The 25,936-nt window shown below is 41.8% G+C and overlaps 3 protein-coding genes and 1 long non-coding RNA gene across 5 annotated transcripts; all 4 read left to right on the top strand.

Annotated features, from left to right (window-relative positions):
* The first annotated feature begins 915 nt into the window (after nt 1-915).
* On the top strand, nt 916-5,233 carry LOC136432713 (uncharacterized). Its single transcript, XR_010755560.1, has 3 exons — nt 916-1,176; nt 4,132-4,242; nt 4,558-5,233. It is a non-coding gene; the product is annotated as an uncharacterized lncRNA (long non-coding RNA).
* A 1,374-nt stretch (nt 5,234-6,607) lies between these two features.
* On the top strand, nt 6,608-15,988 carry LOC136432705 (histamine N-methyltransferase B-like). Of its 2 annotated transcripts, none has more exons than XM_066424174.1 (5): nt 6,608-6,954; nt 12,638-12,826; nt 13,363-13,463; nt 14,662-14,875; nt 15,279-15,988. In XM_066424174.1, exons 1-5 carry the CDS (start codon nt 6,948-6,950, stop codon nt 15,641-15,643), a joined length of 876 nt encoding a protein of 291 aa, XP_066280271.1. In that variant the 5' UTR covers nt 6,608-6,947; the 3' UTR covers nt 15,644-15,988. The 2 variants fall into 2 exon arrangements, with proteins under 2 accessions (XP_066280271.1, XP_066280270.1); XM_066424173.1 differs by lacking the exon at nt 6,608-6,954 and adding an exon at nt 12,299-12,473.
* A 1,827-nt stretch (nt 15,989-17,815) lies between these two features.
* Nucleotides 17,816-22,058, top strand: LOC136432711 (histamine N-methyltransferase-like). Its single transcript, XM_066424180.1, has 3 exons — nt 17,816-18,990; nt 19,704-19,917; nt 21,296-22,058. Exons 1-3 carry the CDS (start codon nt 18,907-18,909, stop codon nt 21,358-21,360), a joined length of 363 nt encoding a protein of 120 aa, XP_066280277.1. The 5' UTR covers nt 17,816-18,906; the 3' UTR covers nt 21,361-22,058.
* A 387-nt stretch (nt 22,059-22,445) lies between these two features.
* LOC136432710 (histamine N-methyltransferase-like) lies at nt 22,446-24,863 on the top strand. The gene is made up of 4 exons (XM_066424179.1): nt 22,446-22,825; nt 23,264-23,364; nt 23,944-24,157; nt 24,271-24,863. The coding sequence occupies exons 1-4, from the start codon at nt 22,639-22,641 to the stop codon at nt 24,480-24,482; spliced, it is 714 nt and encodes a 237-aa protein (XP_066280276.1). The 5' UTR covers nt 22,446-22,638; the 3' UTR covers nt 24,483-24,863.
* The last annotated feature ends 1,073 nt before the right edge of the window (nt 24,864-25,936 follow it).

Raw genomic sequence — 25,936 nt, 5'->3', positions numbered from 1 at the left:
CTATTTATTCCCATGGGAAAAGAAACAACTACATTCTAGGACAGTTCAACCACTTCTTATGAGGTAAAGCACTGTGCCAAAGTTGAAAAGCCTACTTGCAAAACGTGGGTTTATATGTTTAAGACTGTGAACATGGGACAATACGTGACCCATATGTCACTTCAGCTGCAGCGCTTTGAAACTCACGGAACGTGACTGCACGTAACATTCTGTGATTATGGAAAGGTCACTCAACAATTCACAGTCTCTTGTGTGTTGACAACAGACAAAGAGATGTAATTCTTCAAAAGGGATAGTTGTATAGTTGCATACCCCGCCCTACTGTCAATCATCACGCTGTCGCTAATGTCATCACCATGGCAACACGTGACGTCAAGAGTGAACTACAGTCGAGACGTTTTTACTTTGGCGCAGCCTCCTTCGAAGACCGGTGCGGCTGGATTAGCTGTTTTCTAGTTGCTCGGGTCCTGCATATTCCAAGTTCTCCGTGCAGCATACCTAGAATTAGAATGGTTGGCGTACCGATTTTGGTCATATAAGAATAGTCGAGCGATCAGAAATCAGCGCAAATCCGCAACAACAACAAAAGCCGTAGGAACCGCCAGCCACCCAGGAGGTCTGCGCCGGAGGCTAACTTCGGCGCACCTGCCAAAGAAATGCTGTATGCAAAGGCACACCTTGGCACACGTGGTGTTAATATGTTCAGGGGGAGATACACTTGACCTACCCAAAACAAAAGCATACTAAAGGTCAAGTTTTCAACAGATACACGTAGACTCATCCTATTGTTTTCTTACCACGTATTCTACGTATACATTTGTCTATGTAAATGAGCAAGACAGGATACGAGCAAATAAGCTTCTTCTTTTCTTCTCAGAACATCATTAGCATAGCATAACGTGTCATCGCCCCCGACCAATTTAGACAGAGAACGTAGTCACTCTTTGCTCAGTGCCGGGTGGCTGGGAGTTGGACAAAACCGCCTTTTTAAACGCTGGCACACAACTGGAGTGAAACCACTTTCTCCGTGTAGCGAGACAGGAGACTGACGTTAGGAACGGTTCCCGATTCTTTGCGCTAGAAGAGAAGTCCGAGAGAAAGAGGATGAAGACTGCGGTGGTGTTGGTGATGGTCATCCTGTTGGTCAGTGGTCTGGCCAACGCGGCACCGGCAAGGGTAAGGCACCGCACCGAACCTTTATTTTGTGTGTTTTGGGGACTTTCATGGTCCTGTTCTTTGGCTGAACTAGCGCATATATATAGCCATACCCATAGCATTGCTTTTCCATCGCTATATTCTTCTTTGTTGTCGTTTTCTTAGATTGCGGACAAATTTCAAAATAGTCCTGCCATGAATTAGTTCGTTTTAGCCCGATCGACTGTCTTGGTTTGACACAATGTCCGTTGCTGAAAAGCTGACGAAATATAATATATATCAAAAACAGAAATATTACTCTTATGAAAAGCCCAAGACTGAAGGTTTTAGATTGCCACACACTATAGCTACCGCACTAAACCTGACCGACACTAGCATTGATTCAAGTCAACTACTGGTTACATGGACCGCACTTAGTATTTTTGAAAACTATCAGAAATGTCTGTAAAGTGCCAAGATGGTGTTTGTCTTCCAGACTGTGTCCACATGCGCACGACTTACCGCGTCGTCAAGTGACGTTAACACACCTTAGCTTGTTCACTGCTTGCCAAAACAATTAATTGCAGAACGTTTGCGCACCCGTCACTAGTACTGGACTTGAGTCGGTCGTCAAGCGGATGTCTAAACATTTCCTGTGACAACATTGAGACAGGATACGGGAAAGAATGGCTGCGCAAGTAATGGTTGTTGACAACCATCCAACTCGCAAATCTCCATGCACGACTGCATCCGACAAAGTGGAATTTTGGATGAAAACGTCCCTTGTAGTGTAAGGTAGTAAATATGTCTAGCCGTGTGACAGTGGCGGATGTGACAGGCCCTGAAGCTAGATTCGTGAGAAAGGTAAAATTTACACACATACGCGGCACATTGTTGATATTTCTTCAAGATTTTTACTGGAAGTCTTATTTTGAGCCAGAACTGCTAGTGCTCACTGTGTATTTTTTTGTATAAAGTAAAAAAATACAGCTCTTCTTCGGTACTTGTCCTTCATCAAGCGTTGTCAATATGAGGGGCGTTCAGGGGGGTGGGTGGCAAGCTAGAAAGCAGTGTTACTCACATTTTAGGACATGATAACTATAGACTATAAACCATTCCATTAATGTCCACCAAATTTTAAATCATTGTGGTCATTTTCTTTCGAGCGACGCGCTTTTGGACACCAGTAGACGGGAAAGACGGAAAAAAGTGGACTAGGAAGAAGCCAGAGCTGTGATCAGAGCTGTGTGGGTCATTTCTGCTGGTGCGTCCTATCCCATGAAATTAGGACATTGTGGAGATATTTGACGAGGAATCTCCGTGTACTTCAAGCGGAAGGATTCGGTCGTCTGTGTTTAAGCAGGGCAAAGAGCTCTAATTTTGACCCGCACTCCTCTGATATTCCACGGGGAGACCTCTCATCTACTGGCATTCAGCTGCAAAAGAGCGTCGCTGGCAAGAAAATGATGACAAATACTTGAAGTTTGGTGGACATCCGTAGGCTTCTGAGATATGCCCCGAAATTTAAGTTATGCTGCTTCCTTACCAGTAAGGTCCCACATCCTGAACACCTTCGTTCACTACCGTACCTAAGTACGGGATGTGGTATAGTCAGTGAATTTAAACTAACTTTCAAGACAGTAAATGTTGTACTTCGACTTATTTTGTACTTGAGTCAGCACAACAACACTGCTGAGCGTGTGTAGTGTCTAGGACTAAAAACACCGGACGAAGAATCGGATTATGTTCTTAAGCCAACTTTTAGTGTCGCACTGTTTGTGATAGAAATCTGACTCGCACGTCTAGGAGGCACGGACGTAGGGTACTACCCGACACTAAGTATGCGTAACAAAACACGAACCCCGGTTTCAAAAGCGTCCACTTTTCTCCTCAAAAAGCCATCACACAAGGCCAACGACCTTCGGCCAGATGTGTTAATCCCCAGGAGGTTGTAGAATTTCAAAATCGCCCGAAATTTGTTACATCGGACGGCCGATCATGAGGCGTGTTGCGACCGTCCTTTAAGAGCTCGCAGACTCATTGACTGCTTGGGGAAAGCCCTTTTAGGCCCTCTTTCTACTGTCATAGAGACCGATGAGTGACAATATAATAGGAATATGCCAAAAATAGTTACTCAAGCAACTGGATAAAATTTTGAATATATATAATAGGAATATGATCCATGATGTAAAAGTATGACTTGAGAGACAACAAAAGACACAAAAGATTTATCAAATACACTTTCTGTAAGCTACGAAATTTGATTGAACTACAAGTAAGAATTTTGCTGGCACCCAACGGCCGCCTCCTTTGTGGAAAGGGAAACTAATAGTAATATAAGGAACAATCGATTCTTTGTTAAAACATTTACTCTTGATTGTACTTTACCATAAATTTACAATATCAAGGATCTTGAAGAACGTAGGCCATGGACTTTTTTTATATACAAAAATACTTGAAGAGAACGAAAAGTGTTATTTCTATGACTTCCCCCAAGGCGTACTTAATACAATGACTTACGTGTGCAATGACGTAGTACTTCCTGCCCGTGTTAGTCTTGGTTGTTAACCCTCGGTAGCCTTTGCAGGATGTTTTATTAGCTGTTTCTCTTTTCATACAATATCTACTTTTACTGTGATTTTAGCGTCTGACAGTGTTGTGATAGGGTTTTTGCACTATATCGCACTGTTACCTGTATGGAAATGGATTTGTCTATTGTAAACAACAAGGACACAAAGCTATAATTTGAAAATATGTCATAGCTGTGTTCCTTTTCATACTGCTAATTGCCACAGCCCAAACCGCTAGGGTTTAGTGCCTAAATTTTCTAGCCGTCAGTGCTCGTCCTTTCGTCCAATATTGCAGCATTTTCAGCAGCCGATTCAGAACCGAGATTCACCCCCTAATATCACGATATAACTTATATAAGCAAAATACAGCCCCAAGGCCATTGATGTTTAGATTTTTTTTTAAATTGTTTTTTTTTTTGTGTTTCAGGCGCGCAGTTCGTTCGCCTGTGACAAAGTCATGACCTGCGTGGACAGTGCCGGTATGATGTGCAACGTGCTGTTCGGTAACAGCGAGAACTGTATCTGCACTGTCACATGTGTAAGTCACTTACCATACATGTGTCAACACATTATACATTTACATCTATGGGACATGCATGAAACGTTATACAACGCCACACCGAGTCAATTTCACAGCTCTCAGATTCACCACCTTCTAATTTGTTTTCAAAGATTTTCATGCATCGCCATCGTTAACGGATGCTTTTAAAGACTCCAAAATAATCTAGTTCTTTCACAACCTGCAGTTAATATCAATGTGAGACATTTATGAATTCTTTCACGGTCAAGGATGAATCATACGTGGGGAGCTATTTTGCATGATTGATTGACAGGAATCTATTTTGTTCTACAGGGCTAACAGACCGCTATCCGATACAACGAGGGCGCCTCTGCCAACGAACCAAATCTACATCTGACGGTTAACGCTGAACAACTAGGAGACGCCCAGAAAAAAGGACAGCCACACGTTTGCCCAAGCTCAGAATGGTTGAAAAATAAAACTATGCTTGATGTAGGAATAGGATCTTAAAAAGAGTGATCAGTTTTAAGTACGCTTTAAGCAGCAAAAATGTCAACGTAGGGCCCTCCACCCAATCGTGAAGTTAGACTATCGGCATGGCATGACGTAGATGCATACGTAAATGTACCGTTTTGTTTGTCGCTCTTGAAAGGTTCTTGTCGACCACCGTGTTTTTCACGTCACAGGTTTGTGCGTGCTTTGTTCAACGCCACAGACCAGTTACCGTAAACTATCGTGTTTTCTCTTGGCATTTCAACCTTTGGAGAGGCCACGTATCTTAACGGCTAATGATGTACAACTTTTGTCAAAACATGTGTTGCCCCGTAACGTGGGTTCAAAATTTTGTAAGAACTAAATGAAAGAGATTACGAAAAAAAAATTGGGTGGGGATGTTTTCTGCATACAATGAAGAAATTTAATGAATTTCTATATATTCTTATGCTTATCAAAAATAGTCGTGGCCTTTGTACTCAGCTTTGATTTCATTAAACAGAATTTCTGCTCTTTGTCCTCTGCTTTCTTTTTTTGCCGTCCGTGATTTCTGATAGATACACACGGTTTTTCTTGATATAGATTCGCTTGTAAAGTTCTAGTATATCAAGAGGTGAAAGGAAACGGAACGCACCGGTCAAACAGATGAAATCAAATAATGTCAAAACGGCACTACAGGAAAAACGTTTCATACTACCATAGGAACAAGACGACAGCCGACGTCAACGCGACAGATCTTTTGACACCACCTGCCATCTTGAAGGTAGCAGTACGCAGTTTTCACCCTAACAGGATTTCGATGGTTAAGGGCCACTAGGTGACTGGCTTCGACGCCGTGAAAACTACAGCCGCGTGCTATGTAGCTAGAGGTATACGAAAAACGAGTGAGTTTAGTTTAGTTTAGGGTTCAACTTCAACCTACAAAATATTCAAGTACAAAAAGAAAATCATATTGTCAGCGTATCGGCTTTTGACGCCTTGGCCTTTGGAATAGCGCTCTGTGGAGCGTCAGCTGAATTACAGCCGCCTCTCCACGAAACGAGCAGTTGTATTAAGGAGGCGTATTTATACACGAGCTAAAAAAATCACACAGTCTCAAAACCGATATATTCATATACTACAAAGTACCGTTACACCTGGCTGCCTCTTGCACAAGACTGTCTACCCAGTCTACAAGAATTGTGTCCGTATCTCTTGATATACCCGCGTCATACTCATAGACCCCCGGGGGTCGCGCATGAATACTCTGTTCTGCTACCTTGTCGTAAATGAAATAATCCCAAGAGACTTATCAAGTGATTTTTGTTTAATAAGACAATCAATAATCTTACAAGGAAAGCAACTATTTTCTCCCTAAATCAATCACCAAAGTGACCATTGCCTTCAAAATTGGCGCATAAAGAGAGTATCAATCTCTGGGATTGTTCGGTGTTGACCTATTTTCTCAAACCTTTGACCTACAGTATGTAACAACCATAATGCAGCGCTAAGAAGAGTAGCCATAACAATTCATTGTGTTGTGTATCTTAAACCAACCATGCCTTTATTGTGTCGGGTAGCTGTTGATTAGACGTTGTAACTGCACACTGCTGACAACGTACCGATGACGCGATAAAGTCACCTCAAAATTAATGACAACGTTCCAAGGTTTTTTACACATCGTGAGCAAATATTTTGCTCGACAGAGTGAACGAATCCAAGTCCTTGACAAATGTTGACAAATGTCGGGCGTGGCTAGAGGCCAAATCACCAGGGGCAAGGTCAACGCGACCAATGGACCTCTTAGAAACTCAGATTCGAGTCAGCCATGACCCGACAAATTGAATCCTTTAACGACTAAATCTGGCAAAACAAAGTCGCCAGTAAGATGTTGGAAGGTGTCAACTTTTAAAGGATGTTTTCAGATCGACAATTTTGCCACTTTGGGGGTGATAGAAGCTGACCGTGATTTAACGTTTAAAGAAAAGTAGTAGAAACATTTTTTTTAAACGACACGGCCAGCTTCTATCATTTCCAAAGTGCCAAAATTGTCACTCTGAAGACATCTTTCAAATGCTGACACCTTCCAGCATCTCACTGGCGACTGTGTTGCCAGATTTAGTCGTTAAAGCAAACTAGGAAGCAATTTGTCGGGTCATGGCTGATTCGAATCTGAGTTTCAAAGAGGTCGATTGTAACTAGTCGATTGGTCGATCGGGCTGAAGGTACAGCGAACGTCGACACCACTCAGTATGGCAGGTATGGGTATTAAATATTTTATGCACATTTACCGGATGCATTAGACGGCTTTAGCAGTCATTACCCGCAGTGTATAGCGAACTACGATCCTTAGGAAATAATGTCAGCACATGAACAAAATCAAAGTCTTTGCCAAATGTGTGTGTTGGCTGGAGGCCAAATCACGAGGGGCAAGTTAAAGCGGACTTCGACAACGCCATGGCAGGTATGGACATTTCATGCACATTTACTGAATGTATTATACGTTTTTAAAGTCCGTGATACTAAAGGAAGCCTTAACATGTCTTCTTACCTTCGCCGAGAAGGTTACATTTTGGACAGCGTTCGTATGTGCGTGTGTGCGTGTCCTTCTGTGAACACGATGACTCAAGATTCAATAATGCCTGGATGGATTGTCTTCATACTTAGTATGTGGGTAATGATTCTTGAGACCTCGAAATGATTAGATTTTGTGCCCCCTAGCGGCTTGACATGGTTCTGCAGCGGAGCTTCCGGGTTTGATATATCGTGTTCTGGACATACTATGGTCATGATTTTTGAGCGGTAGATAGCTCTTGGGAAGGAGAGTAAGCCGTGTAGGTTTGGGTCCCCTAGCGGCGTTTTGGAACTGCAGGAGCCGACTTCGTTTCAACTTTGAAAGATAATAACTCAAGAAGGGGTTGACGGATCGGGATGACTTTGGTATGTAGATAGCTTGAGTGATGATTTACATAATTGTACGATGATTAGATACTAGATGCAAATCATGAATTGATTTATATAATACATTAGGAAAGTTATATATTGCAATATAGGACTCTCAAACACGTGACATATGTAACTGAGAAAGAGAGTAAGTTTTGAAGTTGAATTAATGTGGACATTATGAGACATATATCATCCATCGGAGTCTCTGTCACTAATAAGAATCTCTTCCGACAGAAGCGGCGAGTCTGCCAGATTATAGTCGTCTCTACTCTGATATATGCATGTATACTGTCTTAGTTACCCATATCAAATACATACACTCAATTCTCCCTGCTTTTCTTCCATGATCATAGACAAAGGTGACTGGGGTGGGCTGCGTCACAAGTTGTGGGATGATTTCGGCCAAGGTGACCGTTTGAAAACGTGGTTTCGCACGTCCGGTGACGTCAAACAGTGTCTTGACAGAGCGGGCATCAGTAACGTCACTTCGGAGAACGAAGCCGATATTAACGTTACAGAGTGTTTTAGGGAGAAGTCAGAGGCGGGAAAGTTGCTTCTGGACTTTTTGACACACACGCCTTACGTGTCCAGTGAGCCCGAAATAAGGTCAATGGCCCTGGAGTACATCAGGTGTAACTCGTCATTGGTTGATGATAGAATCATCTTCAAAACAATGAACGAGGCTATCCTGTCATTAAAGACCGTGTGAAAAGATGAAAGAGAAAAGATCATCGGATGAATTGTTTCGACCTACACTGTTTCCCCAGACCATACATATCATCACGTTACGGTGCACGTTTATCACGCAGAATAAATCGTTAATATTCCGCATGTTGTGCGTGCAAGTTAAAGGGTGTGCTTAAAGTACAATATCACTCTAGATCCTGTATCGGTTATGTAAACCAGTTATGTACCGACACTGAGAGGGATGATAGTCATATACAAATGTATTCATATTCGAATGGAACAGTTTGTATATGCATCCTTAGTTGAAGTTCTACTATCACTACCGTTTAAACTATTACTAGTAGTGACTCCCTACCGTAATATGAACCAACATCAGACTCATATCCAACATATCATGTGACATCAAACAGACAAAAAAGTGTTGTTTGGAACTCTGTTCCACAATAAACGTCAACTGAAAACATAAAGTTTCCTTCAGTTGGAAATTGTTTGTTTGTTATTGTCAATACTCATTATTGCAATTCGTTTTTGCCGAACGTGAAAACTCGGAAATTCTTAAACTGGTGCTCAAATGTCCATTACATAACCAGACATACATTGTAATCAGACTAAACATTGTCAGGTAAAAACTAGAACTTGCAGTACGTCAACAGATAGATAGTCGAAGGGCCAAGCATCGAATATTCGATTCTACTTCCGGGTTTTTCTAAAACGGCACAAAATCGAACATCGTTGACACGAGTAGCGCGGGGACGAGAGGCCATGTTAGCTTCTGACGTTTAACCGTTTACACGCAAAATGAACACCGAGGGCCGGTGATAACGGTGAGATCAAGAAGATAAGGACCAATTTGAGCCCTTTTTGCTGCTAAACTTTCAATTATACATGTTTTTCTCCTTATAATTTGACGAACATTTGGGTCTGACGTCAGGGATTTGTTTAACTGGCTCAGTATTTCTAGTCAGTATACTAGCAACCATACTCTAGACGCTCATGTTTATAAACGGCAACTGTTGTACAGAAAGTATCTAATGTTTTGTGTCAGTCCAAAAATAGGGGGCACCAGGTTAGTATTGTGTTGGAAAAAACTTGAAGTCTGGTCAGCTATAAACCCGGACTTTTAGTTGCCTCACAACCACACACAATCCACCCTCCTCTCCCGTTATATTGATTTGTACATATACAATGTAGCCTGGGGTCCAGCGTTGGTAGCTTTAAGTCCACTCCCAACAGTCGCTACCCCGCGGGAGAGGTAGACAGGAAAGTTTGACAAAGCATCTATTAGGTATATGGGACAGTGCACTGTTGCCGTACATGATTTTTATACACAACTTTCTAGTGACTACACACTGTGGCAGTGCGATGCCCGCAATTGGACACGGCACAAAAGGACTGGGTACGACACAAAGTTCCGAGTACGGCAGGAAATTTGAGTGGGTACGGCAAAAATCACCGGGCACAGCACGAATTTGTAGCGGGTACGGTACGAATTACTAGGTACAGCTAAATGAGTTTTGTGGGGGAGTTATAGAGGCCCGCGCCCAACATCGGTCAGGGCGGAGCCAGTCACTTTCTCGGACAGTGGAGTTGGCATTACACAAACTAAACAAACTAAATAAAGTCTGTGGTTAACAGGTAAACATGTACATAATTGAATACTTTATGCACTTTGTGACAGCTCAGCGTCTTCAAAATCAGCAGATTATTTCCACAGTCACCAAAACCAAAGTTGATCCATATCTGTACGCGTAAAACCCATTACAAACTGAGTATGATGTTGATCACAAAGCTAATCGTTGAAAGTTTTTGGTTTACAAGTTTGCTGCCGAAGAAGTGATTTCTTTGGTTTGATAACTAGACTGCTCTACGGTGGGTCAAAGTAGAAAACAACTTCCTCCCCGCAAAATTGAACTCACGCGCACTTGAATATACGCACAAGTGTGACAGGGCCCTCATATAATGTTATAGTACAGAACAGCCTTATCGAAATTACCTGAGGGACCGCGTTCCAATGTACAACGCACAAGCAGCCGCGTCTTTAACAGAGCGAACATTACTGCGCCATCAACCATTTAAATCTACAAAAAGCTAAATAAGTTATGTTCCTGCAAATCATGGCACACGTTTGCGAAGGTTTCAGGAACTCTACGTGCTTATGATATCGATAAAAACAAGACGGACAGGTTCATTGGCTCCATGCTCACGGGGTAGAACGCGCGAGGAGCCGCGTCTTCATTACGGAGTGGACATTTTCTATATGAGTGCTGCGCTCCCCTATATACAAGTCGACAATAAGCTATATATGAAATAAAAGCCATGGTTTCTAAAAATCAGGTCACGAATTTTCACGATGATTCATGAACTTGACATGCTTACAACGCCGTTAAACTTTTGACCGCGAAGTTCCATGATTGCACGGAGAGCGACCGCGCGCGCAGGTAGAACGCGCCAGTTACGGCGTCTTCATAACGGAGTGAACATTTTCAGCATTCCACGTCGTGTACTCAACTATTTAAATCAACATCAAACTACGTACCAATGGAAAGCTAAAGTTTGAGAGAATCAGCATACAAATCATAAGAGGGTTAGTGAATTCTTGGTGTTTACGACGCCGTGACAAAGATGAACATCAAGTCCCGTGGTTTCTGCTTCGCCGACGTGTTCGAATTGTGTTCGGAACGGGCGAGGCGCCGTGTCTTGTTTTTCGACAAAGTGAACATTTTCTATACGAGTGCTGCGCTCCCCTGTTTTCAAATAAACAATAAACTATATATCAAATGAAAGGTAAGGTTTATGGAAATCAGCACAGAGATTTTCAAGAATATTCATGAACGCTACATACCTTCTTCAAGCCATCCAAAATGGCGTAAAGTACGCAATGTTCAGTGGATAATTTCTTATAGTGTGACTCATTTAAAACCAATAAGTTGGCCACCGGTGGGCGCACCAATGCTTGCTTTTTAAGCACGCCAAATTTCATGAACCTGTAGTCAACCAACTTTCTGCTAGGAGTGTTAAAGTAGAGCCTACTTGAGGGTATTTTCACGGGAGAGGCGCGTTACGTCGTTTTAGCGTTTTAACAAAATAAGCCTGTTCTAGAGCGTTGGCCCTTCGACTATAGAGTTCGTAACTTCACATATACACGCGAATTTCTTGTATTTGTATATCTGTACATATACCTATCTATAAGTAATTACTATTCCCATAATTTAGAAGAAAGAAGGCTATCATCAGTTGCTGTAGAAATATGGATCAAAACATAATGTTCATTTTCACACATGATTGTTGCGACTTCAAGACGTTTCGATATGTTTTTTTAAATAAAAGTTTGTAAAAATTACTGCTTCGCGGGATACATTTGCATATCACACCACCATCTCACATATTTAACTTTAAGAGGTAGCTATTTTAATACCATCAGCACAATACACAGAGATACACGAGGCACGGAACCCAGATTGTCATTACGGAACGCCCCCAGTCAGCTCCTTTTTGGACAAAGGCCAAATCAGAAAGTCAAAGGTCAAAGGACATGCGTGCAACCAAGTAATGCCATGGCAGGTACGTACATTTTACAGCCTCTTTCGTCAGATTCTAAATCAAAGGTGCCATTACGCTATGTATAGTCATTTGTGATATCTGAGAAATGTAGGAAATAAAATAAAGTCCTGTTTTTGAAAGATTGCTAATGCGTGAATTGTACGTGACAGAAAAAGTGATTTACGGAAGGCTGAAGAGTTGCCAGACCGGTATTCGGCAAGTTTTGGGACCATGGTTGCCGCAATCGCGAAGTTTTGAACAACCCAGGGACAAGTTTACCTATTTTACGTCTCCAATATCCTGGACTCTGTCCTATCCTATCTAATGTTCCATCTACTATTGGGATTATCATTAACGTTAACTGTTAATTGCTAGGTGGATTGATGAGCTAACCTTTTGTATTAAATAGCCTTTGGCTAGTTGGGTAGCCCTGGCTGTCTTTTTTACAGTCAAATAAATCAATCAAAATCAAACGAATCCAAGTCATTGCCAAATGTTTACACATGAGGCGTGACCTATCAGTCTGTGTATGTTGGCTAGAGGCCAAATCAGGAAGGTCAAAGTACAGCGAAATTCGACACAAGTCAAGTTCACCACCATGGCAGGTATGGATATTTCATGCACATTTAGCGGATGCATTACTAAACGGTTGCATTTTTTACTACCCACAGTGTATAGCTAGCTACGAGCTTTAGGAAATGATGAAGCAAGCTACATGTAAGAGTGAGCAAAGTTTACATGTCCTGATAGGTGAATTGCATTCCGACAGGGCTGCTGAAGTTGGGATATTTGTCGCAACTCTCTCCAGAGCGGTATTTGGCAGATTTTAGAGCCTTTCGGGTGGCAGTAGAGAAGGGGGAAGATAGCCTCCAGGTGCTGTATGGATCAAAGATTCCAGACTCTACCCTGTGTGAAGCAGGAACCGACGTACGTGTGCTGGGGATAGGGAGTGGATCAGGTGAGACCGCCATGTTGTTTTTGTGGCGTCAGTGTCAAACAAACAAGTTCCGGATTATGTCATGCCTGGGCCTGATACGGGTGTTCCGGACCGTGTGATAACTATCCGGATCACGTAGGGTTCGAGAGTGTTATCACACAGGCTTCCATAGAATATTTCGAACGCATTTCGAGCGCGCCGGTTGCGCGGCCGTCGGAAATTCGAATACCGGATTCGGAGATTGGAATCAATGTTGCTACAGTTTCTTGTTCCAGGACACAAAACTCCCTCAACTTCTGGCGCATTCCGCATTGAAATGTGTGTTTTCTCGGGTGGGTATGACCAAGGTATGACATAAATAAAATACAACACGTTGTATTCCGCATCACCCTCGGTCCCAGCCCTCCCGCGGGTCGGATCCGACCCGCGGTCGGGCTGGTACCTCGGGTGATACGGAATACAACGTGTTGTACTCTATATATATGTTATAATTATTATGAAGTCCTGCAGTTCCCCAAAACAGAAAAAAAATGAAAAATCACATAATGCCTTTTCAGGAGAGGTTGACAGCATCATGTTAAAGAAGCTTCTACAGCGCCACAACAGTGTGTATAACAGGGTTGTGGAACCGTCGAAAGACATGCTCGGGCGATACAAGGTGGGAATCATCTAACTTTACTTCTGTTTCGTCCATATTCAACAGTTTCAATGCCATACAAATTGCCAGACAAGTGTAACTAGCTAACATGTAATTTTATTTCATTACGACTATGGAAGTCACCTAATTTGCATGATATATGGCTTGAAATGATCAATTCTACCTACAAGGACATTATATAAAGTCCTTGATTCTAAATAATTAGCAAATGTCACAAAATTGAAATCTCTATCACTTACCAATAGGTTTGTGCAGCCTTTGCACATTACTGATAGACAACGAAGTCTTTTATCACTTGCGAGTAAATCATCTCCTCTTTCCAAATCACATATGTTGCAAATATCCTTCAGACAGCTAACGTGACGTTTCCTCATTAATTATGCAAATTATGTCAAAATTCACATCTGTATCTGATGATATTCACCTTCCAATAACATACACGTGTTGCTAGTATGATTATGTCGTCATGTACCACTAATCTTTCAAACAATTGTCATTAACTATGGAAATTAGGTTATTATTTGTATCATCTATTTCCATCAATATTCCTCTCGAACCAAGTCACATGTGTAATGAATATGAAGTTCCAATCATTTAGTGCAATTGAAATATAAATTTTCCTAATGGATTATGAAAATCAAGTCCTAATTTGTATGGTTGATATACCATTGCATTGGTCCTCATTAAATGTCATAATTCCTGAAAGAGACGAACGCTACGCAAAACATAACATAGTGGAAGTAATATTTTGGCGAAGTTACAAATGTCGATACAACTCGATGATCGGGTGTCGCTGTTTTGCCCAGGCTCAGTTTGCTTTGCTCATACTAGCTCTGATCAATTACTTTCCCACACCATGGTTGCGCAAACCTGTCAAGCTTGTCGTTAGAGGAAGCCAACAGTTTCTTGTCCCCACTTGAAAGTTCATCTGTGTTGGTAGAAGTCATTCTGAATCAAGGTTGAACTGTAATTGCCAACGCAACAACTTTTCGACTAATCCGAGCTACAGTCTTTGTCAATCAATGAGCAATCACTGCTTCTGCAACATCACGTTATGCAGATAGGGCGCGTGACTCGATGAGTAGTGGATCACATGTTGCAGAAAGTCTATGGCGCCCCCCGTCTCTGTTGAGGAATGCATGGTTGTAAGGTGACCGATAGAGGTCTGATGGAGTTTCTTGTCCCTGTAACTCTGTAGGCACTAGTGCGTGAAGACACGAGTCTCGGTGCTGTGAAGTTTGACTGGCGCCAGCAGACAGCGGAAGAGTACTTCAAGACAAAGGAGGACACAAAGTTCCACTTGGTCCATGCAGTCCACGTTCTGTACGATGTGGAAGAACATGACGTCACCTTGCGGAAGATGTGGGAACAGCTTTCGGACGGTGGCTACATGTATGTTGCCATGCAGTCAGGTAGTATTATCAACTCTTGTCATTGAACGTTAAAGATGTCTTCTGATACCATCCGTCTCAAACACACATCTGCTGGTAGTGCTGTCTCTCGCTAAGTTACATTCATAACTTTATTGCATTGATATGATTTGAAGTCGGTCGAACTAATATGACTAAATGTGCAATACTCCAAAGTTTTAGTTTTATCATGGGCTATCGACTTCATAGCCTTATATAGTTTAGAACGAATGTGCGTGTTAGTGAGCGTGTTAGTGTGAGTATGTCGACAGAGACTTATATCGGGATCTCAACGGCAGAACCATCTCAATCTCTACCTTAACATATACAGGTACATATGCATACTGTTACCCATACCAGATATTTTATCTAGGCTAAGTAAACACACTAGCTTCCATATTCACAGACAAAGGTGGCTGGTCAAGGCTGCGTTACAAGTTGTGGGAGGAGTTTGGCCAAGGTGACCGTTTGAAAACGTCATTTCGCACGTCCGGTGACGTCAAACGATGGTTTGACACAGCAGGCATCGGTTACGTCACCTCGGAGGATGAATTCAGCATGAACGTCACAGAGTGTTTTAAGGATGACTCAGAGGCAGGAAAGTTGCTTCTGGACTTTTTGACACACACGCCTTACGTGTCCAGCGAGCCCAAAATAAAATCAATGGCCCTGGAGTACATCAGGTGTAACTCGTCATTGGTTGATGGTAAAATCTTCCTCAAAGCAATCAACGAATTTATCCTGGCTTTAAAAGACTGTGCGACAGAATAGAAAATATCATTGGATAATCATCTTTGATTCGTATTGTTTGAACCAGATCATGACATTGTTATCGTGTACTTGTATCAAGATGCATGAATCTTTTAACATTTCACATGACGTGTTGTGCTCGCAAGGTGAAAACTAAAGGGTAAGCTTCAATTATGATAATCTTTATTGCATGTTCGTTCCCCAGAGGGATAAATGCACAGGAAGCCACAGGGGGCCATACATGGGGTAATTGAGAGAATAGAATAATAAGAATAACGTTAACATTAACGTCTATACACTACTAAGCACTATACTAAATATCCTACTGTATATCTAGGCTCTAGTGGCTTCTTCTCTCTTTTTAAAGCACACGGCGACATAATTACAAACTTCCTCCATTACATTAACGTCTGTGCATGACATCAAGTATGTAAAATTATCCTGCTTTGATATTGTCTTACATCTCCTGTCCAGCTTAATTGATTTGAACAGTGACTGGCGTTCTTTTTCATACAATACACAGTCAATACTGTAAGTAAGAAATGCATTTCATCTTCAATACGTGAGTTATTACAAAATTTACATAATCTGTCATGTAGAGGGGTACGGCTATGCCTGCCGGATTCTATATGTAATGGATGGTCACTGATACGACGTTTACACATGGCTCTACAATTTTTGAAATTTGGAATGTTTAAATATGGTTCTTTGTCATACATCTCTTTGAATGTTTTGTATGGCCTTAACTTGTTGCCTTGATTTCCTCCTTTGCTCTTTGTCTTTAATGCTGAATTGATTTTTTGGATAAATATATCTTTCAATCTTTGTCTTAGTTCATGAAGATAATGCCGCTCTAATCTATTGGTTCTGTAAACCAGGACATGTACAGGGACTGAGAGAGGTTTACCGGTGATTCCGTGATTGACTTCATGTGACGCTCTGGATACATTGTCTATGCAATGATGAATAAAAGATATGCGGAAAATCTTAAGTATTTACCGTTTTTTTGCATGTTACCCCTCCGTGGTTCCAGGATGAGAAGGAATGTCAGCCTGCCATATTGGATTCTCATTGTTGGAGTCCACTAAGGTCCGCTAATACCTTTTGTAGATTATTTTGTAGTCCAGTATTGATCCACTAGTGGTTCAGTTTTGACCCACTAGTGGTCCAGTATTGACCCACTAGTGGTTCAGTTTTGACCCACTTGTGGTCCAGTATTGACCCACTAGTGGTTCAGTATTGACCCACTAGTGGTCCAGTTTTGACCCACTAGTGGTTCAGTATTGATCCACTAGTGGTCCAGTTTTGACCCACTAGTGGTCCAGTTTTGACCCACTAGTGGTCCAGTATAGACCCACTAGTGGTCCAGTTTTGACCCACTAGTGGTCCAGTTTTGATTCACTAGTGGTCCAGTATTGACCCACTAACGGTCCAGTTTTGATTCACAAGTGGTCTAGTATTGACCCAATAGTGGTTCAATATTTACCCACGAGTGGTTCAATATTGACCCACATTCATAACTTTATTGCATCACTTTGATATGATTTGATCTCGGTCGAACTTATGACTAAAAGTGCAAGACTCCAATGTTTTCGTTTTCTCATGGCTTCATAGATTATAACCAATGTGCGTGTTAGTGTGCGTGTTAAAGTGAGTATGTCGACAGAGACTAATATCGGGATCTCAACGGCAGAACCATCTCAATCTCTACCCTAACATATACTTGTACTCGTACATGTATACTGTCTGAGTTACCCATACTAGTTATTTTCTACTGTAAACTCACACACTCTTAATTCTGTTTCCTCGGAGGATGAAGTCAATATTAACGTCACAGAGTGTTTTAAGGATGACTCAGAGACAGGAAAGTTGATTCTGGACTTTTTGACACACACGCCGAACATATCCAGCGAGCCCAAAATAAAATCAGTATTATCAGTACGATAGTAAAATATCCCTACCGTAATAAGAAGCAACATTTCCACTGATAGATTCAGATACATGTTTTGTGATAACAGACAGAAAAATGTTGTTTGGAACGTCAATTAAAAAATAACATACCTTGGCAGTATGAACTTGTTTGAAGTGGCTTAAGCCACGAGAAGCTCGTAGCGCTCTGGCGTTTGGTATTCTTAACCAGTCATGATGAAGTCAACTCAAATCGTCTCAAGGCTTTTTAAGAAATTCAATCTACTGATGTGATTTTCATTAACGTCAGGACATTGTTAGCAAATCAAAGTCATTGCCAAATGTTTATGAATGAAGGGCGTGGCCTACCTATTCACCAAGCAGAGGTTTCGAGGGGGGGGGGTGGGTACATGTGTAGTAATGGCCAGGATTTTGTGTAGGTAGGGAAACGTTAAAAATCGTGGACCTTACTAGCCCCCGGACCTCTGCTTGGAGAATATGGCCTTCCCACCTCCAATTATGTTGGCTGGAGGTCAAATCACGAGGGTCAAGGTAAAGCGAACTTTGACAGCGCCATGGCAGGTATGGACATTTCATGAACATTTACTGGATGCATTATACGTTACAGTCACTACCCACATAACCATTGTATAGCTAACTACGAACAAGGCATGATACTAAGATGCATGATACAGTGATATTAAACCTCCTTGGATATACGAATGGAACAGTGTGCGTCATGCAATGACAGTTTTAGACGGCCTTCAGGAAATAATGAAGCATTTTACATGTAAGAATGAGCAACGTTCACATGCCCTGATAAGTGAATTGCATTCCGACAGGGCTGCAGAAGTTGGGAAACTTGGCGCAACTCTCTCCAGGGCGGTATTTGGCAGGTTTTAGAGCCTTTCAAAGGCGGGCGGTAGTGGGGAAGGAGAAAGATAGCCTCCAGGTGTTGTACGGATCAAAGGTCCCTGAATCTACCCTGTGTGAGGCGGGAACCGACGTACGTGTGCTGGGGATAGGGAGTGGATCAGGTGAGACCGCCATGTTGACCTTGTGACATCACTGTCAAACTGGTCCCGGATACAAATTGATCATTGTTGTGAAGTCCACAAAACGCCAGGTGAATCATTTTCGGACTGGACATTCGTTTCTGCAACCGCTACACACCTACCAAAAATCATGAAGATCCATCTACAGTTTCTCGAGTTATGCTCTTGACATATATACAGACAGACCCAGCCCAAGCATGGCGTAACGGAAAACATAACCTCGGCGAAGGTAAAAACACAATATTGTTCCCAAAACAGCAATAAAAAACACAATATTGAAAAAATACGTAATGCCTTTTTTCAGGAGAGATTGACAGCATCATGTTAAAGAAGCTTCTACACCGCCACAACAGTGTGTATAACAGGGTTGTGGAACCGTCGGGAGAAATGCTCGGGCGTTACAAGGTGCGATTCATTTGTACTTCTGTTTCATCCATTTTCAGTAGCTTCAATGCCATACAAATTCCCAAACGAGTGTAACTGGAGCTCTACGACCAAATACCTTCCCCATGTAATTTTGTCTCATTACAATGTTATTAGTATAAACTATGGAAATCACCTGCATGATATAACGTTATGACTTAAAATGCTCAATTCTACATAACTTGCAAATGTCACAAAAATAAAATCTTTATCATTTACCAATAAGTTTATGCAGCCGTTGCACATTATTGATATACAAATGAATCTTTTATTAGCATAATTTATGAATGAATTATATCCTATCTCCAAATCACATATTTTGCAAATATCCTTCTTTCTTAAGGAAGCTATTGTAACATTTCCTCATTAATTATGCAAATGATGTTAAAGTTTACATAATCTGTGTCTGATGATATTCACCTTCCTCTAAAATGCACGTGTTGCTAGTATGTTTATGCTATCATTTACCACTAAGGTTTCAAAGAGTTGTTCTCATTACTTGATACATCTCAATGATCAAGTGTCGGTGTTTTGCCCAGGCTCATTTTGCTTTGCTTATACTAGCTCTGATTCATTACTTTGCCACACAATGGTCGTGCAAACCTGTCAAGCCCTTGTTTCAATGATTTCACTTTTTCATATGCTTGACGTTTGATGGTTAGAGCCAATAGTTTCTTGACGCTGTAACTCTATAGGCACTGGTGCGTGAAGACACGAGTCTCGGTGCTGTGAAGTTTGACTGGCGCCAGCAGACAACAGAAGAGTACTTCCAGACAAGGGGAGACACAAAGTTCCACCTGGTCCATGCAGTCCACGTTATGTACTATGTGGAAGACATTCAAACTACATTGAGGAACATGTGGGAACAAGTGGCAGATGATGGTTACATGTTGGTCGCCATGAAATCAGGTGATGTTTCCACTATTTATTACCTTCGTCAAGAAGGTCATTGTTTCCGTGTGCGTGTGTATGGTTGTTAACAGCATACATATGTTACAACTCAAGGAGTCGTGATTGGATCGTTGTGATATTTGGTACGTTGGTAGGTGTTGACAAAAGGAAAAAACGATTGAATTATTAATTTCGGACCCAGAACACGACGACACCTTGCGGAAGATGTGGGAACAGCTTTCTGAAGGTGGCGACATGTTTGTTGCCATGCAGTCAGGTAATACTGGGCAGTTGTTACAGTGGAATGTTCTCATTGGGGACAAGCATAAGGAGCACTAAAACAACACCTTGTGAAAGTGCTTACCCAAAGTTCAATGTCAAAAATTCATCTCCACCACACAGCCACAAGGGTATACTTGATAAACATGCAAAGAAAACAGGCTGTTGTTCTGCTCAAGGGACAAGCACAGCTGCCGGAAGTAAACAAAGCTTACCTTTGACCCAGATTTCGACTGTATTCATCCACTTAGTGCAGGCCTGACCCAACAACACAGACATGTTCTTACGCCAACTTAACTGGTGAACTGAACAAATTTTGACCAAAATGGGAAAGCTTAGACCTTACCTGTCCCTTCTAACAAAAAAGTCTCCAGATTGGGCCAAAATTTTCAAGGAAAAGAAAGGGGTTCAAGGATTTTAAGTTGGCACTACAAAGCTATTCCCATTTTTTGGCCTCCGCTGCGGGGGTCCACTGTAACATCTACCCTACTAGTACTGGCAGCTCTTGATATTGAAGGAAACCTCAAAGATGTCTTCTGATAACAGCTGTTTCAGTTTCCTTTGTCTCCAAAAATACTTTTGCTGGAGGTGCTGATTCTCGTTACGTTACATTCATAACTTTATTCCATCACTTTGATATGATTTGAACTCGGTAAAACTTTGATATGACTAAAAGTGCAAGACTCCAAAGTTTTCGTTTTATCATGGGTTATCGCCTTCATAGCCTTAAAACTTAAACCAATGTGCGTGTTAGTGAGTGTGTAAGTGCGAGTATATTGACAGAGAATCCGATCGGGATCTTAACGGCAGAACCATCTCAATCTTTACCCTAACATATAGATACATGTACACTGTCTGAGTTATGCTTTGGTCCCATTTCCAAAGCGGGCCCGGCCGGGCAGCTTGTGGGAACGAAAATTGTGATGTGAAAGACCACAAAAGACACAAAACGTAAAAAAATTACTCCTAACCATATGTTGTATATTATTTTGATATGCATATTTTTATATCCCGGCCGGGCCCCGGATGGGAAATGGGACCAAAGCATTACTCATACCAGTCATTTTCTAAGTAAACCTACACACTCTTAAGTCTGTTTCCCGCTTCCATTTCACAGACAAAGGTGACTGGGGAGGGCTGCGTATAAGTTGTGGGAGGAGTTCGGCCAAGGTGACCGTTTGAAGACGTCATTTCGTATGCCAGGTGACGTCAAACAGTGGCTTGACACAGCGAGGATTAGTTACGTCACCTCGAAGGATGAATACAACATCAACGTCACAGAGTGTTTTAGAGAGAACTCAGAGACAGGAAAGTTGCTTCTCGACTTTTTGACACACACGGCTAACGTATCCAGCGATCCCGAAATAAAATCAATGGCCCTGGAGTATATCAGGTGTAATTCGTCATTGGTCGATGATAAAATCTTCCTCAAATCAGTCAACGACGTTATTCTGGCATTGAAAGATTGTGCGAAAGAATAGAAAAGATCATTGTGTTCATTCGATTCGCATTGACCATAACTTTGCTAATGGTATCGCGCAGCATAAATCTTTTAACATTCTAAATGCTGTGCTCGCAAGGTAAAACTAAAGGGTAAGCTTCAATTATAATGATGCAGCTCTAATCTATTGGCTCTGTAAACCAGGCATGTACAGCGACTGTGAGGGGTATATAGGTGACACCATGATATAGGGATGGAACAGTATGCATATGCATCAGTAATTAAATTGCCGTTTAAACTATCACTACCGTCATAAGAGTCAAGATGTCCACTATTATAACAGATCAGACATATTTCCAACATGTTATGTGATATCAGACAGAAGAGTGTTGTTTGGAATTTCAACAATAAACGTCAATTAAAGCATAACATACCTTCAGTTGGAAATTGAGAATTCCGATCCGTGTTTTTTTATCGTCAATATTCATGATTATAATTCTTTGTGCGGAATGAAGTGAACGTGAAAACTTGCTTGTTTCTAAACTGGTCTCTAAATGCGATATGTATTGCCCAGTAAACATTGTAGTCAAACCAAACATTGCCGTGTGAGACCTAGGACCGGCAGTACTACTATCACGAGATAGAGGGCGTCACTCCATTGTGCACCATCGGTAAACACATTCACACAGATTTCTTGTATTTGTATCATCTTGTACTTCACGTTATTCGAAGTATAGTACCAAATCACGTATATGTAACGTGTTTTACACATACCAACTGTGGCCGTCAAAGCCGCAACGTTCTGGAGAAAGCTGACCTTAAAGTTCAAAGTGGAAAGTTCAAAGGCTCATGGCAGGTACTAGTATGTGTGTTTACATCTTACAAATGCTTTTGCAGTTTTCTCGTATTTCCACGCTCGTCCCACCACATTTAATACGTATTTCAGTGAATTGACGTAACGAAGAGATCATTTCGTATTGGGCATCATATTGGGTACTAAAAAGAGCACCCAAACAGGGATGGTGACGGTGGGTGGGCTGATCGAACACTCGCAGGAGCGGTACTTGGCTGCTTTCACCGTCTTTGTGGCCGCGTTGGAGACGAGCCAAGAGCACTACCGACTGTCCTACGGGTCAAAGGTCCCAGACTCTACCCTGTGTGAAGCGGGAACCGACGTACGTGTGCTGGGGATAGGGAGTGGATCAGGTGATGTGATCTTGTGTGTGCCGTGTATGTGCGTGTGTGTGTGGCTGTGTGTGTGTGTATGTGTGTGTGCGTGTGTGACTGTGTGTGGGTGGGTGTCAGTGTATGTGACTGCGTGAGTGTATGACCATGTGTGTGTGTGTGTGTGTGTGTGTGTGTGTGTGTGTGTGTATGTTTTGTGTGTGTGTGTGTGTGTGTGTGTGTGTGCGTGCGTGTGTGTATGTGTGTCTTGTTGACAGGAACACTTTGTAAGGGCTTTAAGGAATTCATTGATAGGAACATATTATTGTCTTATTAGCCTCCATTCTACCGTGTTTCTTGAGTGGACAAAGTAGATTTTTCATAGTATCATGTAGAGAAACCCTAAATCGAGTACAGTTCATTTTCTAACAGGTCCGGTACCAATTCTGTCTTTGATTTTTTTCTAACGTTTATTTATAGGAGGCATTGATATTGTCATTCTAAAGAAGCTTCTACAGCGCCACAACAGTATGTATAATAGGGTCGTGGAACCGTCGGGAGAAATGATCGAGAGATACAAGGTGGGAATCCTCTGTACACAAATATCAGTGCAAAAAATATTGATATCTTGTTGTCCTTTAAAAAAATATAAACTTTTGGGGTTCTGAATAGACAGTCTTTTCGCTATTTGGCCTAAAATATTTCCAAAAGGCAGTACGCTCCTTTATATGGCAATGCTATTAGCTTGAAAATATCTTACTTCGATAAGAATGGAAAATATCCATTTTATTACTTCCGTTAGAAAATGATTTAATGATACCATAGCCACGCTATATGAAATTTAACCTTTATAGTTTTACTCATTGTATGCAGTGTCATGATACAGAATGTTGTGCAGCTACATGTATATATTGACAATGATACATTCCATCTCTAGTGGCAACAAAGGCTCTTAATTGATAAATCAAATTTGTGATTAATATTAGCAACCAACATTAGCAACACAAAATCGTGTTGTTATGAATTTCGACTGTTCCCCTGGTCTTCTTCAGAACCCAGTTGGTCATTACAAGTGAGCATTCAGGTCAAAGGTTGTTGGAAGTCTGTACCGGCCCCCGTGTTGTTACTTATGACATCATCACTGTACATATCATGTGTAGACACTCGTGCGTGGAGACACAAGCCTCGGTGCTGTGAAGTTCGACTGGCGCCAGCTGACAGCGGAAGAGTACTTCAAGACGAAGGAGGACACAAAGTTCCACCTGATCCATGCAGTTCACGTTCTGTACCATGTGGACGATCCCTACGCCACCTTGCGGGACATGTGGGAACAGCTTGCAGATGGTGGTTGCATGTTGGTCGCCATGGAGTCAGGTAGGCAAGCAATTCGAACGCTTGGACGAGTCAAGTTATCTTGTAGACGAGTATTTTGTTGAAAGAAAACCAATAGAGACACCACCCTCACTGTTCCTGTTACATACCCACAGATAAAAGTGATTGGGGAAACCTGGGGCACAAGCTGAAGGACACTTTTGGCCAAGGTGATCATGACCATTTGAAGAGGTCATTCCGTATGTCCGGTGACGTCAAACAGTGGCTTGACACAGCAGGCATCAGTTACGTCACTGCGGAGGATGAAAACAACATTAACGTCACGGAGTTTTTAAGGAGGACTCGGAGGCGGGAAGGCTGCTTCTAGACTTTTTGACCAATACCCCTCACGTGACCAATGAACCACAAATCACAGCAGTTGTCCTTGAGTATATCCGGTGCAATTCTTCAGTTGTTGATGACAGGATTCTCCTAAAATCTGTAAACGAAGTCATCGTGGCTTTCAAAAAATGTACGTAAAAAATATTGAGATATAAGTGGATAGTTCGAATTACTTCATGCAGTCTAAGATACGATAGTATGAACCCGACATGATGATAAGCGCATAAACTTTGTACTTTAGTTTTTCACTATGTTACATGTACAGTTTGTATATATCTATCAAATTTCTATAAATGTTTGTAGCTGTGGAAGACCTTAAGAAAGCCACTGTAATTTTGTTGTGTCAATAAACAATTCAATTGTGCTATACGGCAAGTACTTCATACTCAGTACATGTGTAACTTGAGTCGAGAAAAACATCAATGGATCTGAATAATACAAAACAGGACCTAATTTGCATAATTCACAAGAAAACTGTATGATTACTTACTGGTTGATATTGACATATTCATACCAGTGACACATGTAGGTTAGATTCAGGTGAATATTTTCAGACATTGGTTATGCAAATGTTGACATCATTTTTAACAACAATTAATGAGGAAATAATACAATAGCTTCCTGGAGAAGGACATTTGTAGCATATGTGCTTTTGAAAAAGCAGATAAGGAATGAAATAGACATAATGCTGACAAGGGGCTTCTTAACTCATTGCAACGAGACAAAGATACCTGGGGAAGGTATGAGGTCCTTATATTTCAAGCTTGCCAATACAACACTATGTTTCGTCAAGGAGAAATGATGATTCTCGACTTCCTGACGCAAACACCTTTCGTGTCCAGTAAGCCAGTAATAAGGACTTTTGCACACCCGTCTGTCGCAGTCTATTGGTGTAAACACGTATGTAGTCCGATTATAGTGACTGCCTACTTGGTGCCTAGCATTTACATTTCATGATAACTGTAATAAAAATCACCTGTCTTACACAATGATAACAAGTCAAGGTTGAATCTGCTGTCTGGGAGCACAAGCTGTGCATATTCCAAGCAAAAAAGACTGAAATTCGTGCAGCGCGGACATTGCCAGAGTGGGCGTTTGTGGCCATTCGCTAAAAAGCCGGTCCCGTGTCATCCCAAGTAATTACCCAGGTATGCACGGTTCACATTGTCGTCCTCAGGCGTTATCCAACCTGGCCACCCCTAGGTAATCATGGTATGACGAATATCCCTTCCTGTGAAAACGGAAAACTCTGGGCAACACAGGGGGCTACAAGGAGTCATTGCTATGACAACGCAGACAGGAAAAATGGACACAGTGCGCATGTGCCCTATATGCGTTGCCATGGTAATGTGTCGCTTGCCCCCTGTGTTATTCATTATTCTGTGATACTGACCCCGCCTCCTTTGGTGCCATCCGTCATTAGCAAGGCCGCAAACCAAC

This window comes from Branchiostoma lanceolatum, chromosome 4, assembly GCF_035083965.1.
Source record: "Branchiostoma lanceolatum isolate klBraLanc5 chromosome 4, klBraLanc5.hap2, whole genome shotgun sequence".
NCBI classification, from domain to species: Eukaryota; Metazoa; Chordata; class Leptocardii; order Amphioxiformes; family Branchiostomatidae; genus Branchiostoma; species Branchiostoma lanceolatum.
Note: the sequence above shows the minus strand (reverse complement) of the source record. Positions and strands in the feature narration are given on the sequence as shown.

What these genes read in the sequence shown, in the direction of transcription:
- LOC136432705 (XM_066424173.1), top strand. Translation starts at nt 12,398, where the DNA reads ATGTTGGCTAGAGGCCAAATCAGGAAGGTCAAAGTACAGCGAAATTCG. An exon ending in CAAGTTCACCACCATGGCAG is followed by an intron (nt 12,474 to 12,637) that starts GTATGGATATTT and finishes GCATTCCGACAG; the next exon opens with GGCTGCTGAAGTTGGGATAT. An exon ending in ACATGCTCGGGCGATACAAG is followed by an intron (nt 13,464 to 14,661) that starts GTGGGAATCATC and finishes GTAACTCTGTAG; the next exon opens with GCACTAGTGCGTGAAGACAC.
- LOC136432711 (XM_066424180.1), top strand. Translation starts at nt 18,907, where the DNA reads ATGTTAAAGAAGCTTCTACACCGCCACAACAGTGTGTATAACAGGGTT. An exon ending in AAATGCTCGGGCGTTACAAG is followed by an intron (nt 18,991 to 19,703) that starts GTGCGATTCATT and finishes GTAACTCTATAG; the next exon opens with GCACTGGTGCGTGAAGACAC. An exon ending in GTTGGTCGCCATGAAATCAG is followed by an intron (nt 19,918 to 21,295) that starts GTGATGTTTCCA and finishes TCCATTTCACAG; the next exon opens with ACAAAGGTGACTGGGGAGGG.
- LOC136432710 (XM_066424179.1), top strand. Translation starts at nt 22,639, where the DNA reads ATGGTGACGGTGGGTGGGCTGATCGAACACTCGCAGGAGCGGTACTTG. An exon ending in AAATGATCGAGAGATACAAG is followed by an intron (nt 23,365 to 23,943) that starts GTGGGAATCCTC and finishes TATCATGTGTAG; the next exon opens with ACACTCGTGCGTGGAGACAC. An exon ending in GTTGGTCGCCATGGAGTCAG is followed by an intron (nt 24,158 to 24,270) that starts GTAGGCAAGCAA and finishes ACATACCCACAG; the next exon opens with ATAAAAGTGATTGGGGAAAC.